Raw genomic sequence first — 14768 nt, 5'->3', positions numbered from 1 at the left:
TTTGAATAATTTGGGTTTACCCTTTGATTTTGAGCAGGTAGTGACTACTTGGAATGAGGAAACTGGGGGAGATCCAGTGATTTCTGGAGATGCCTTCCAGATTCTCCTAAAGAACTTAAAGAAATACTCCCGGTCTTCTAATTTGCAGGAAGTACAATATAAATGTATTTTGAGACTTTATATGGCTCTACAGCGAGCATTTCAAGCAGGAATAACTGCTTCTTCACAATGCCCTAAGTGTCACAGCTCATAGGCATTTTTATAGCATCATATATTCTGGGCCTGTGATAAAATACAGCACTTTTGGACAAACATCTTGACTTATCTTCACCAAGTCTTGCATAGGAGATTGCCTGATTGGGTGGACATCCTGCTATTTTCTAATTTTGTACCTCTGGGAATGAGGAGTGCTATGAATTAGAGAATGACACGGTGAAAAAATTGGTCCCCGTCACCGCCCCGTCCCCGTCTCACCATCCCCGTCACTGCCCCGTCCCCGTCTCACCATCCCCGTCACCGCCCCGTCCCCGTCTCACCATCCTCTTCACTGCCCCGTCACCGCCACTGCCAACCCATTCACCGCCCCGTCACCGCCACTGCAATCCCATTCACTTTTCTTTATTTACGTATAAAGGAAACATTCTTTAAAACTTTAAAACTTAGTTAAATATTAGTTAATAACTATACAAAAACAAAACACGCAGAGAAAAAATTAATTAATATAAATTCTCAAAACTGACACATTTTGATCACTAAATTTAAAATAGTTATTTTTCATACAGTTTTTCAATCACTAATCTTCCACCACCCCTGGGGCTAGCAATGCAAAAACAAACACGACATGTACTTTAAATGTACCTAATCGCGGCAAAGATCTCCCTGCCGTGATTAGCATAGTGACCGCGGCTACGGCTGCAAGTCTCCCCTCCCCCCAGCGATCACGGCAGGAGGGCACCCAACTCCTCCTGTAGACCCCCCCCCCACGGCCCTCCCGACAATCGCAGCAGAAGGGTACCCAACCCCTCCTGCCGGTCCTCCCAATGGCCTCCCCTAAGATCGCCGGCAGGAGGGTACCCAACCCCTCCTGCTGGACCCCCCCCCAACGAACCCTCCCACCCCGGAACCCCCTTAGTCTTACTTTCCAAGTTGGACCGGACGGCTCCTCACACGTATGGCCAGCAGGCTTGCCTCCGTCCAAATGAGGCGGGCCCGCCCCTACCCTGCCCAACCCACAGGATCCTAGGGCCTGATTGGTCTAGGCACCTAAAGCCACTCCCGCTATAGGAGGGGCCTTAGGTGCTTGGGCCAATCAGGCCCTAGGATCCTGTGGGTTAGGCAGGGGAGGGGAGGGGCGGGCCCGCCTCATTTGGACGGAGGCAGGCCTGCTGGCCAGACGAGCGAGGAGCTGTCCGGTCCAACTTGGAAAGTAAGACTAAGGGGGTTCCGGGGTGGGAGGGTTCGTTGGGGGGGGGTCCAGCAGGAGGGGTTGGGTACCCTCCTGCCGGCGATCTTAGGGGAGGCCATTGGGAGGCAGGGGAGGGGAGGGGCGGGCCCGCCTCATTTGGACGGAGGCAGGCCTGCTGGCCAGACGAGCGAGGAGCTGTCCGGTCCAACTTGGAAAGTAAGACTAAGGGGGTTCCGGGGTGGGAGGGTTCGTTGGGGGGGGTCCAGCAGGAGGGGTTGGGTACCCTCCTGCCGGCGATCTTAGGGGAGGCCATTGGGAGGACCGGCAGGAGGGGTTGGGTACCCTTCTGCTGCGATTGGCAGGAAGGGTTGATCTGACAAATGAGGAGCACGGTGAAACACAGGTAAATAGCGGTTCCTAGAAGGGGGTACATTGGCCCGCGGGGACAAACCTGTTCACCGTTTCCGCGGTCGGTGAATGGCCTTGTCCCCGTCACCGCAGCGACTGCTAGTTTTCTTCCCCGTTTTCGGCGGTGACCCGCGGCTTAAATGCGGTGGCCGCGGGTAAACCGTCACCGTGTCATTCTCTACTATGAATCGGTTACTTGAAAGACTGTTTCTTTTGGCATGGAACTGTATTTTACAAAACTGGAGACAGGAATACCCACCTTCTATGACAGAATGGAAAAATAAGATGTACGCTTTGTTGCGTATGGAGAGATTCGATGTAAAACGTGCCTCCCCCAGAGCTTGGAAGCAATTTCAACAGATTTGGATGCCTCTTTGGAACACAATACCTCACAGAGCCCATAGTTATTTGTTGAATATGTAGTTTGGGGTGGTGAGACAGAAATGGGTGAAGCATATTATTTTCAGGGACCACCGTGAAGAACAAACATGAATGGTCCCCATAATGCTCATTGTATGGTTTGCCTATGTGCAGTATGTATTTGTTTTGAAAAGAATAAACATAGATAAACAGAATATGGATCTATGGGCTCATGCACTAATCTTATGCTAATCAATTAGTATTAGGTACTGTAGATGTGTTAACTGAAAGCATAAAAATGCCCACTCTTTGCACCCAGACACCATCTCGCCATGGAAATATTAAAAATATTTCTTGGTGCGCGCTTTGCACACACAGATTAAGAACTTATCACACAATGCCTGAGTAAATCCTGCAGTAAGCTCTTTTAAGCTATGGTAAACACATGCTAGTACTTACTATAGCTTAATAAAAGGAAGCCTCTGAGGGTAATGAATATTGCTTTGCAGGGAAAGCACAGTTACTTACCGTAACAGTTGTTATCCAGGACAAGCAGGCAGATATTCTTAACTGATGGGTGACGGCACCGACGGAGCCCCGGTACGGACAATTTTAGAGTGATTGCACTCTAAGAACTTAGAAGTTCTAGTTAGGCCACACTGCGCATGCGCGAGTGCTTTCCTGCCCGACGGAGACGCGCGGTCCCCAGTTAAGATAAGCCAGCTAAGAAGCCAACCCGGGGAGGAGGGTGGGATGTAAGAATATCTGCCTGCTGTCCCTGGATAACACCTGTTATGGTAAGTAACTGTGCTTTATCCCAGGACAAGCAGGCAGCATATTCTTAACTGATGGGTGACCTCCAAGCTAACAAAGAGGGATGGAGGGACGGTTGGCCATTAGGAAAACAAATTTTGTAAAACAGATTGGCCGAAGTGTTCATCCCATCTGGAAAATGTATCCAGACAGTAATGAGAAGTGAAAGTATGACCTGAGGACCAGGTAGCAGCCTTGCAGATGTCCTCAATAGGGGTTGATCTGAGGAAAGCTACAGAGGCTGCCATAGTTCTAACCTTATGGGCCGTGACAGAACCTTCCAGTGCGAGTCCGGTCTGAGCATAACAGAACGAAATGCAGGCAGCAAGCCAGTTGGAAATCATTCGTTTAGAAACAGGATGACCCAGCCTATTAGGATCAAAAGAGAGAAAAAGCTGTGGAGACGATCTGTGAGGTTTGGTGCGCTCTAAATAGTAAGCCAAAGCATGCTTACAGTCCAAAGTATGCAAAGCCTGTTCTCCAGGATGAGAATGAGGTTTAGGAAAGAACACAGGTAAAACAATGGACTGGTTGAGGTGAAAGTCAGAGACCACTTTAGGCAGAAACTTAGGATGAGTACGAAGGACCAATTTATCATGGTGAAAAACAGTGAATGGTGGGTCAGCCACTAGTGCATGTAACTCACCGACCCTCCTGGCAGAGGTGAGAGCAATAAGGAAGACCACTTTCCAAGTGAGAAATTTGAGATGAGCTGTGGCCAATGGTTCAAAAGCAGGCTTCATGAGAGAGGAGAGAACCACATTAAAGTCCCAGATAACTGGAGGAGGCTTAAGAAGTGGTTTCACATTGAAAAGGCCTCTCATGAATCTGGAAACCAAAGGATGAGCAGTGAGAGGTTTTCCGTGAATGGGCTCATGAAAAGCAGTAATGACACTGAGGTGGACTCTGATGGATGTAGACTTGAGACCAGAGTCAGACAAAGAGAGCAAATAATCCAACACCTGTTCTACCGATAGCGAAGTGGGATTATGATGATGAAGAAGACACCAGGAAGAAAAGCGAGTCCACTTTTGATGATAACATTGGAGAGTGGCCGGCTTCCTGGAGGCATCCAGAATGTGACGAACAGGCTGAGAGAGAGATGTTTGAGCGGAAGTCAGCCCGAGAGAAACCAAGCTGTCAGGTGGAGAGATGGCAGGTTGGGATGTAGCAGAGATTGTTGATGCTGAGTAAGCAGAGTAGGAAACACTGGTAGAAGTATGGGCTCCCTGGAACTGAGCTGAAGAAGGAGGGAGAACCAATGTTGCCTGGGCCACCGTGGAGCAATGAGAATCATGGTGGCCTTCTCTCTCTGAAGTTTGAACAATGTCCACAACATGAGAGGAAGGGGAGGAAAGGCATAAAGAAACCAATCCGCCCAATTGAGGAGAAACGCATCTGCTGCCAGACGATGAGGGGAGTCTGGAACAAAATTGGGGCAGTTGATGGTTATGAGGAGCTGCAAAGAGGTCCATCTGAGGAAAGATGGATCGGAGCAAAGATGACCGGAGAGTGACAGGATCGAGGGTCCCTTCGTGAGGTTGAAGAATTCTGCTGAGGTTGTCTGCCAATGAATTCTGTTTGCCCTGAATGTAAACAGCCTTCAGGAAGAGACTGCGAGCTGTCGCCCAAGACCAAATCCTTTGGACCTCCTGGCATAAGAGGCGAGAGCCCGTCCCGCCTTGTTTGTTGATGTAGTACATGGCTACTTGATTGTCTGTGCACAGAAGAAGAACCTGGGGACAGAGAAGATGCTGAAACGCCTTGAGAGCATAAAACATCGCCCTGAGTTCCAGGAAATTGATGTGATGTTTTCATTCCTGGACCGTCCAAAGACCTTGTGTGCGAAGGTGGTCCATGTGCGTCCCCCAGGCATACGGGGAAGCATCCGTGGTGATGATCATGGAAAGAGGAGGCAGATGGAAGAGAAGACCTCTGGAAAGATTGGAGGAGTTCGACCACCATTGTAGAGACTGCCGAAGAGACGATGTCACAGATATGTGTCGTGAAAGAGGATCTGTCGTCTGTGACCATTGATTGGCCAATGCCCACTGAGGAGTACGGAGGTGGAGACGGGCGAGAGGAGTAACCTGTACTGTCGAGGCCATGTGACCCAAAAGAACCATCATCTGTTTGGCTGAAATGGAGTGTTGAAGAAGCACATGACAGAGGTGGAGCAGTGTCTGCAGACGGTCGGAGGGAAGAAACGCCCTCATGAGGTTGGTGTCTAGGACCGCTCCAATGAATTGAAGTCGCTGAGTGGGAAGGAGATGCGACTTCGGGTAATTGATCTCGAACCTTAGAATGTGAAGGAAGGAGATGGTGTGGGTGGTGGCTTGAACCACTTGCTGAGATGAAGGAGCCTTGATTAACCAGTCGTCCAGGTAAGGGAAAACTTGGAGACTGTGAGACCTGAGAAAGGCAGCCACTACTATCAGACACTTTGTGAATACCCTTGGAGATGAGGCTAGGCCAAAGGTAGTACTCGGTATTGATAATGACGGTGATGGATCTGAAATCTGAGATACCGTCGTGAGGTCAGATGGACGGGTATGTGAGTATAGGCCTCTCTGAGGTCGAGGGAGCATAGCCAGTCACCCTGAGTGAGTAGGGGATAAAGCGTGGCAAGCGAGAGCATTCTGAACTTCTCCTTGTTGAGGTCCCTGAGATCCAAGATAGGTCTGAGATCTCCTGTCTTTTTGGGAATCAAAAAATATCGGGAGTAAAATCCCTGCCCCCTCTAATCTAGAGGAACTTCCTCTATGGCAGTGGTCTCAAACTCTAACCCTTTGCAGGGCCACATTTTGGATTTGTAGGTACTTGGAGGGCCTCAGAAAAAATAGTTAATGTCTTATTAAAGAAATGACAATTTTGCATGAGGTAAAACTCTTTATAGTATATAAATCTTTCCTTTTGGCTAAGTCTTAATAATAATATTATAATTTATAATAATAATATTGTAATTTATAGCTAAAGAGATATATGATCATGAAACTGTTTTATATTACTTTTTTGATTATGATAAACATACCGAGGGCCTCAAAATAATACCTGGAGGCCCGCATGTGGCCCCCGAGCCGCGAGTTTGAGACCATGCTCTATGGCGTTCAGAAGAAGAAGGGATTGGACCTCCTGGAGGATTAGGGAGGACTGAGAGGAGTTGAAAGCAGAATCTTTTGGAGGACTGTCTGGTGGAAGAGTCTGGAAGTTGAGAGAGTAACCGTGACGAATGACGTTTAGAACCCACTGCTCTGAAGTGATGAGTTCCCAACGGTTGAGAAAAATGTGAAGATGTCCTCCGATAGGTTGAGGCAGAGGAGAGGAAGGCGGAAGACTGGCTACGTCCTGGAGAAGCAAGTCAAAAGGGCTGAGTAGTTTTTGGTTGAACAGCTGGTTTTACTGGTTGCTGCTGTTGTTGATGAGCCTGCTGATGCTGTTGCTGACGTTGCCTCTGAGGTTGATGATGAGGAGGTTGAAGGGGACGAGCAGAGTAGCGGCGTTGATAGGATGACTGCTGATGAAAGGGTCGAGCAGGTGGAGGTTTCTTTTTGTTCTTCAGCAAAGTATCCCACCTGGTCTCATGGGCAGACAGTTTTTGCGTGGTAGTATACAGAGACTCTCCAAATAACTCGTCACCCAAGCAAGGAGCATTTGCAAGGCGGTCTTGGTGATTGACATCGAGTTCTGAGACCCTAAGCCAAGCTAAGCGCCGCATGGCAACCGCCATTGCAGTAGCCCTGGAGGTCAGTTCGAAGGTGTCATAAATGGAACGGACCATGAACTTCCGAAGTTGTAGCAAACTGGAAGTATATTGCTGAAACAATGGGACCTTACGCTCAGTTCGATACTTTTGAAGGGAAGACAGCTGTTGGATTAAATGCTTCAGGTAAAAGGAAAAATGAAAAGCATAATTGCCTGAACGATTGGCCAGCATAGCGTTTTGGTATAAGCGCTTGCCAAATTTATCCATGGCCTTACCCTCTCTGCCAGGAGAGACAGAGACATAGACACTAGTGCCCGCAGCCTTCTTTAAAGTGGACTCCACAAGTAAGGATTCATGCGGGAGTTGAGGTTTGTCAAAGCCCAGAATGGGAATGACTTTGTAAAGAGTGTCTAATTTTCGTGGAGCTCCAGGGATGGTTAAATGAGTCTCCAAGTTTTTGTAAAAAGTTTCCCTCAGAATGTCATGGAGGGGTAACTTGAGGAACTTCTTTGGAGGTTGATCAAAATCTAAGGCATCAAGAAATGCCTTAGATTTTTTGGACTAGAATGTAGATATAGGATCGGATAATGACAAATTTTCACCAAAACCTTACAAGTGAGTAAATGTGAACGCCTCAGTCCCACCACTCCACCGCTGTTAAACCTTGCAACTGCGGGAAGAATTATGTGGCAACTATAATCATTGGCAGGAAGAGAAACAAAGATGGGATAGTACGTCTTAGGCAATCAGACGGAAACTACGCAGAATCTGATAATACCAAGGCAGAACTGCTAAACGAATACTTTACATAGTAACATAGTAGATGACGGCAGATAAAGACCCGAATGGTCCATCCAGTCTGCCCAACCTGATTCAATTTAAATTTTTTTTTTTTTTTCTTCTTAGCTATTTCTGGGCGAGAATCCAAAGCTTTTCCCGGTACTGTGCTTGGGTTCCAACTGCCGAAATCTCTGTTAAGACTTACTCCAGCCCATCTACACCCTCCCAGCCATTGAAGCCCTCCCCTGCCCATCCTCCTCCAAACGGCCATGCACAGACACAGACCGTACAAGTCTGCCCAGTAACTGGCCTAGTTCAATCTTTAATATTATTTTCTGATTCTAAATCTTCTGTGTTCATCCCACGCTTCTTTGAACTCAGTCACAGTTTTACTCTCCACCACCTCTCTCGGGAGCGCATTCCAGGCATCCACCACCCTCTCCGTAAAGTAGAATTTCCTAACATTGCCCCTGAATCTACCACCCCTCAACCTCAAATTATGTCCTCTGGTTTTACCATTTTCCTTTCTCTGGAAAATATTTTGTTCTACGTTAATACCCTTTAAGTATTTGAACGTCTGAATCATATCTCCCCTGTCTCTCCTTTCCTCTAGGGTATACATATTCAGGGCTTCCAGTCTCTCCTCATACGTCTTCTGGCGCAAGCCTCCTATCATTTTCATCGCCCTCCTCTGGACCGCCTCAAGTCTTCTTACGTCTTTCGCCAGATACGGTCTCCAAAACTGAACACAATACTCCAAGTGGGGCCTCACCAATGACCAATGACTTCTGCTCAGTATTCACCTGTGAAGCACCGGGAGCTGGTCCACAACTACAGATAAGAGACAGCCAAAATGACCTGTTTCATGATTACGAGTTTACACCCAGTAGCGTCTACCACGAACTTTCAAGACTCAAAGTAGACAAAGCCATGGGACCTGACAATCTACACCCCAGGGTACTCAGAGAGCTGAGTGAAGTTCTGGCTGAACCACTATCCGTGCTCTTCAATCTTTCCATGCGCACAGGAAAAGTACCCCTAGACTGGAAAACAGCTAACGTAATTCCACTCCACAAAAAGGGCTGCAGAACAAAGACAGAAAATTACAGACCGGTGAGTCTTACATCCATAGTGTGCAAACTCATGGAAACACTGATCAAACAGAAACTCGACAAAATTCTAGACGAAGAAAATTTACGTGATCCACACCAACATGGATTTACCAGGGGAAGGTCTTGCCAATCAAATCTGATTGACTTCTTTGACTGGGTGACCAGTCATCTGGATGCCGGGGAGTCCCTGGATGTGATATATTTGGACTTCAGCAAAGCTTTTGATAGCATCCCACACCGCAGGCTGTTGAACAAACTAAAATCGATGGGATTAGGGGATACATTCACTACATGGGTAAAGGATTGGCTAGATGGTAGGCTTCAAAGGGTGATGGTAAACGGTACCCCCTCCAAAACGTCAGCAGTGACGAGTGGAGTACCTCAGGGCTCCGTCTTAGGGCCGATTCTATTCAATTTATTCATAGGAGATTTGACCCAAGGGCTTAGAGGAAAAGTATTACTGTTTGCAGACGACGCCAAACTATGCAACATAGTAGGCAAAAGCAGTGTTCCGGACTTTATGACGCAGGACCTACGGCAGCTGGAACAGTGGTCATCAACTTGGCAGCTAGGCTTCAATGCTAAAAAATGTAAAGTAATGCACCTAGGCAAAAAAAATCCACACAGAACTTACACACTAAATGGTGAAACCTTGTCCAGGACCACGGTGGAACGTGATTTAGGAGTGATCATTAGCGATGATATGAAGGCTGCCAATCAGGTGGAGAAGGCTTCGTCCAGGGCAAGACAAATGATGGGCTGCATCCGTAGGGGTTTTGTCAGCAGAAAACCTGAAGTCATAATGCCACTATACAGATCCATGGCGAGACCTCATCTCGAGTATTGTGTTCAATTCTGGAAACCACACTATCGGAAAGATGTGTTGAGAATTGAGTCAGTTCAGCGAATGGCTACCAGGATGGTCTTGGGGCTCAGGCATCTCACGTATGAAGAAAGGCTAAAGAAACTGCGGATGTACTCACTGGAGGAGCGAAGAGAGAGGGGGGACATGATTGAGACCTTTAAGTATATCACGGGGCGTATAGAGGTGAAAGATGATATCTTTAGTCTTACAGGGCCCTCGGTAACCAGAGGACACTCGCTGAAAATCAGGGGAGGGAAATTTCAAGGTGATGCTAGGAAGTACTTCTTCACCGAAAGGGTGGTCGATCATTGGAACGAGCTGCCTCAGCAGGTGATTGAGGCCAACAGCGTGTCAGATTTTAAGAGAAAATGGGATATTCACGTGGGATCTATAGGGGAGTAAAAGTCAGGGAGTGGGTCATTGGTATGGGCAGACTCGATGGGCTATGGCCCTTTTCTGCCGTCAATTTCTATGTTTCTATGTTTCTATGGCTGTTCTGCATGTCAATTTTTTAGTTTCTTAAAATTTCTATATAGCTTATTAGTATGCTTTGTTATACGTTTGTATTTTTAATTTTTTTTATATATTCATGTATGCCTTTGATAGTACTTATACACTTATCTTTGCATCCTGCCAAAACCTGGGAGCCAGACCCGACATGTTTTGCACTATGGCACTGTAGCAAGGGTCTCCCGGGTGGCCGCTGTCATCCGACTCCACAAGAAAAATTTAGACTCCAAAGGGATGGAGAGGGACTCTGACATTTCCCACAAGAATTTTGTAAAGAAGGACTGGTCAGGTCTACTAGTAGGCTCCTGGATAGAAGGATCCTCCTCATCAGAAGAAACCTCATCATCGGTACCCAGAGGTTCTTCAGAGTCATCCCATAGGTCGGGCTCTCGCACCTGAGGATATCGACCTCGGGAGACCGGAGTTGAGGGGTCACCATGCAACGATTTGCGCACCAACTTTCCAGACCGCATGGATGCCGTACCCGGAGAAGTTGCATGGCGCCCAGTCGGATCCAGAAGCAGTGCCGCCTCGGAGACCGTCTGAACAGCAAGTTGCAAGGTTCTTGGTTCCGCTGACAAAACAGCATGGAAGCCAAGGAAGTCTGAACCGGTGCCGAAAGTGTCGATGCCGACAACATAGGCTGAGCTACAATCGGTACCGTAGGCTCAGTCCGGACAGGGACTGGAAGGTTCGGTGCCAAGAGAGCAGGAAGAAGCTGTTGCAATTGTCCTTAAGTTGGACTTGGAGGATAGCCGCAATGTGATCATCCAAAGAAGGCACCGGCACCGCTTTTTTTTTCTTCAGTACCTGAGGTGCCGCTCGACGCTCGGGAGATGAGGAGGCCGATGACGTGGCACTCACCTCAATAGGAGTGGAGCATTTACGGGGGCGCCTCGAGGTCGGCAGGACTGGGCTCATTGCAGCTTCAACCGGAGGACGCTCCAGGGAAGAGGAAGGCTTATTAGCCGGCTTACCTGGGGGATGCGACACCAAAGTAAGTTCGGGCGGTGTCGAAAGAGTCGGTGCCGATTTAGAGGGAGCAGCCGACGTCGGAGTGGATGTTGAGGGTTCCATTCCGGCACCGAAGAGAAGTTTCTGTTGAATTTGTCTATTCCTCAAGGTGCGCTTTTTAAGAGAAACGCAGCGGGTGCAAGATGAAGCCCTATGATCCGGACCCAAGCACTGGAGACACCAATTGTGGAGGTCGGTCAAAGAGATAGGGCGCGCACACCATTGACACTTCTTCAAGCCTGGCTGTGGGGGTATGAAGGTGAAAACGGCCTCTGCTAAATCAAAGGCGGAGGCTTCGATGGTGCCAACAGGCCCAACCTGACCATGTGCCCAAGGCCCCGCCCCCAGGAGGGACCTAAGGCTCCCGGGCCTATTCTGATTGGCCCAGGCGCCTTAGGCCCCACCAGTAGGCGGAGCTTTGGGACGGATGGGCCAATCCGGCCTCATTCCGTCGTTGGCTGCCTGCCGGACAGGCAGGTTTGGCTCCCGTCTGTCCAGCCAACTACACAAAGGTACGGGGAAGGGGGGTGGGGGTGTCGTGGGTGTCGGCCAGGGGGGTCGTGGGTCGGCGGTGGGAGGTTTTTTTTTGGGGGGGGCGGTCGTTGGGGGGAGGGGGGTTTGCGTCAAGGGCAGGAGGGCCTGGGATCCCTCCTGCCCGTAATGTAGTGCGGGGTGGGGGTAGGGGGTCGCCGTGGCCAGGAGGACTTGGGCTCCCTCCTGGCCTGATATTGTCGGGGAGTTGGGGAGTCGGCGGGGCAAGAGGGCTTGGGCTCCCTCTTGCCCCGATCGGGGAGTCGGGACCGCCAAGAGGAAGCAGCAAGACACCGGTAGGAGCTTCTACATGATGGGGGGGGTCGGGAGGCTGTGGGGGTGCGAGCGGTCCTTCAAGATGGGGGTGCGGGTGCATGCGAGCGGTCCTTCGGGGTGGGGGTGCAAGCGGTCCTGCAGTGGGGGGGGGGGATCAGACGTCGGGGGGGGCATCAGGCTTTCAGGGTGGGGACAGGACTTCAAGGGGGAGAGGAGGGGCGGGCGAAAGGAGAGTCGGGGTGGCCAGAGGAGAGTCGGGCAGCACGCGCGGTATATAAAAATTTCTGTACATAAATTTGTGTTTTTTGCGCGCTATACCCGTGTGCGCGTTTTACATGGGTGCGCGTTATCTATGTGAAAATATGGTAGATGTCCAATTTTGGTCCCTCCCTAGTCCTGCCCAAAACACATCCACATCCAGACTGCATTCCCTTGCCATAGAGACATACTGCTGTGTTCGAAGTGTATTTCCAGCTTTATAGAATTGCGATTTGTACATAAATACAACATGGATGCCTAAATGCTGGTTTCCAGATATGCAAAATACAAATAGAACTTCTACAATAAGGGCCATAGTTTCCTAAGTTTAAGAACATTAGCTCACTTTTTTTCCTATACTCACTTTTTTCCTTTACAGAAGTTTTATGTACTTCTGGGATCAAGAAACTATACACCATTTCTGCAACGATCTCTTCAGACTGAAGACGAGTATGACTACGAGTAAAACAAAAATTAGAGAGTTAATATTCTTAATGCATTTTATTTAATTCTTCCCACTTCCTTTAGTAGCTGCTACCTAAGACAACTTATCTTGTATAATTCATAATTGCATGCCTATTTGGCAGATTACAACTGGATTCAGAAGCTGAATATACTGTTCTTGTAAGACCATATCCTTGAAGCCAAAGTTCATGTGGCAAACCAGCAGCTGACATGTACCATGATAGCTAATGACGAAAAGGAAAGCCATCTTCTGTTTGTCAAAGAGGAAGGGGTAAAGCCTACAACTTTGGGTGGAACAGGATGTGAGAAATCTATGCATGCTAATGTTGATTACACCATGATTATGAGATCATTTGTCACCATTTATCTATTATTAAAGATTCTCAAAGGATTTCCACAAGTCAAAATTTTACTTATGTAAATATCTAGTCTGAAAACTGCTTACCCTGTACAGATATTCAAGGCAATTTTCTGTCTGGTTAAATCACTTATTACTGCCTACATCGTGATACTCAGTGGCATTTAACCAGACAGTGCCTCTGAATATCACCATAGACGCTCAACAAAAAAGTAGGCAAGTCAAGGGCAGTACAGGTGACGGCATTGTCCCATTTGAGCAAGTACTGCCTCAGAAGCAGCTTAAACTGACTCAGACTTTTTTGCTGGCGTAATCCTACTGGTAACATATTCCAAGCAGTAGGACCTGCCACTGAACAGCTTCTCTTGCGAGTGGATTCAAGATGTACCTCTCAAACTGTACCAGCATGTACCAGCTGCATGTACCAGCTTGCATTTATCTTTAGAACAAAGAGATCTCCTTGGGACATACCAGTGAGTATTGGCAGACAGATATCAACAAGATTTTTAGTACAGACATTAATGCACCATCTCCAATAACCTAAATTGAATTCTATCCTGCAGTCAACCACTGTAACTGACTAAAAAAAGGTATGACATATTCATGTGCATTGAGTCCAAAAAGCAACTGTACAGTAGAGTTCTGCACAACTTGTAATGATCATATCAAAGAAACAGGCAAACCCACATATATAATACAGCAGTAATCAATAAAATTCAATACTAGACTCTGGAGAACCTTTACAAAAGTCAGTCTGTGACAGCAGGGGCCTCATTTTACTTAGAAGGCCTAACATAAAAAACAATTTTTTTACAATTGAGCACACTTGTTTCTGTAAAGATAATCCAAAGTCAATATCACCCCCAAAGGTCTCACACAATGATACAGTTATCGTCCCTTGGATCTTAATTTCTAAGGCCTGCTGATCCACTTCCTGGCCCTCAAAAAAGCCCTTTCCTTTCAACCCCCTAGCTTGTGAAACTCTATCTTGTCATACCCCCCCCCCCCCACACCTGGAATAACAGCTGAAAGAGGCAGGAGCAAGTGAGCTTTCTTCCTGCTTCCATCAGGTCCACCAGGGATATCAGGGTAGGACTAGAGTGGGGAAAGAAGGATTTTGACTCTTGTGGGCTGCAAGGGAGGGGTAGGAAGAAGGGGGATTTTTGAGGGGCTAAGAAAAGAATTGGTAGCACTTATAAATCAAAATCCAGTGATGTGGGTCCCAGCTGATATTCAGCCGGGACCTATATAACTGCCCTATGTGAGCCCCAGCTGGATATTGATCCAGACCCTGAATATCTGGGTCTAAACTAGCCAGTGGTAGGCAGAATTTATAAAACAATATAAATTAGGTATAGAATTGGCACCTTTTTGTAATTTTGACATGGGTACGCTTTTATAAAATAATCCCCTATATGCACTTCTCCATGTATGGAGGCCTAAAATATAGAACCCGGTCCAAGGCAGGTGCTAAGTTTATAATATACACTCCCTCTCAATATCCTCCATGCAACTGTCCTAAATGAAAGGGCTGGATAGCAAAGGGATTTAATTTGTTCAGGCTCCTCTTTCACGGATACAGACCCTAACTTTCTACTCTCCTTAAAGCAGGAGCCAACTGCTTTCAGATCCAGGCCCTTGTTTTTGGGGAAAGTGTGTGGAATCAGAGAAATCTTTCACTCTAGGTCAATTACCTTGTGGGATTTTGTAATCAAGCACATACGTGCTAACGGGGGGTATGCCAAATAGGGACTTTTTTTTTTTTTTTTAAAGAAGTGCACAAAAATCTAGTGCATTATCTGTTAAACTGTATTTTAGCACAAGTTAAATTTTTTGCATACCAACACAAAATTCTTATTTTATATATGGGTCCTAGCACATATTTTTACTTAACTGGGGCTCCCAAAAGG

At 47.5% G+C, this 14768-nt stretch overlaps 1 protein-coding gene across 3 annotated transcripts in view; it reads right to left on the bottom strand.

Annotated features, from left to right (window-relative positions):
- The window catches only part of CFAP91 (cilia and flagella associated protein 91), a 174408-nt gene that overhangs the window by 19374 nt on the left and 140266 nt on the right, over positions 1-14768 (bottom strand). For all 3 annotated transcript variants that reach the window (XM_033941433.1, XM_033941432.1, XM_033941434.1), the window contains exon 16: positions 12400-12491. In XM_033941433.1, coding sequence (XP_033797324.1) covers positions 12400-12491 — 92 coding nt within the window. The remainder of the gene's footprint in view (positions 1-12399; positions 12492-14768) is intronic.

This window comes from Geotrypetes seraphini, chromosome 4, assembly GCF_902459505.1.
Source record: "Geotrypetes seraphini chromosome 4, aGeoSer1.1, whole genome shotgun sequence".
Taxonomy (NCBI): domain Eukaryota; kingdom Metazoa; phylum Chordata; class Amphibia; order Gymnophiona; family Dermophiidae; genus Geotrypetes; species Geotrypetes seraphini.
Note: the sequence above shows the minus strand (reverse complement) of the source record. Positions and strands in the feature narration are given on the sequence as shown.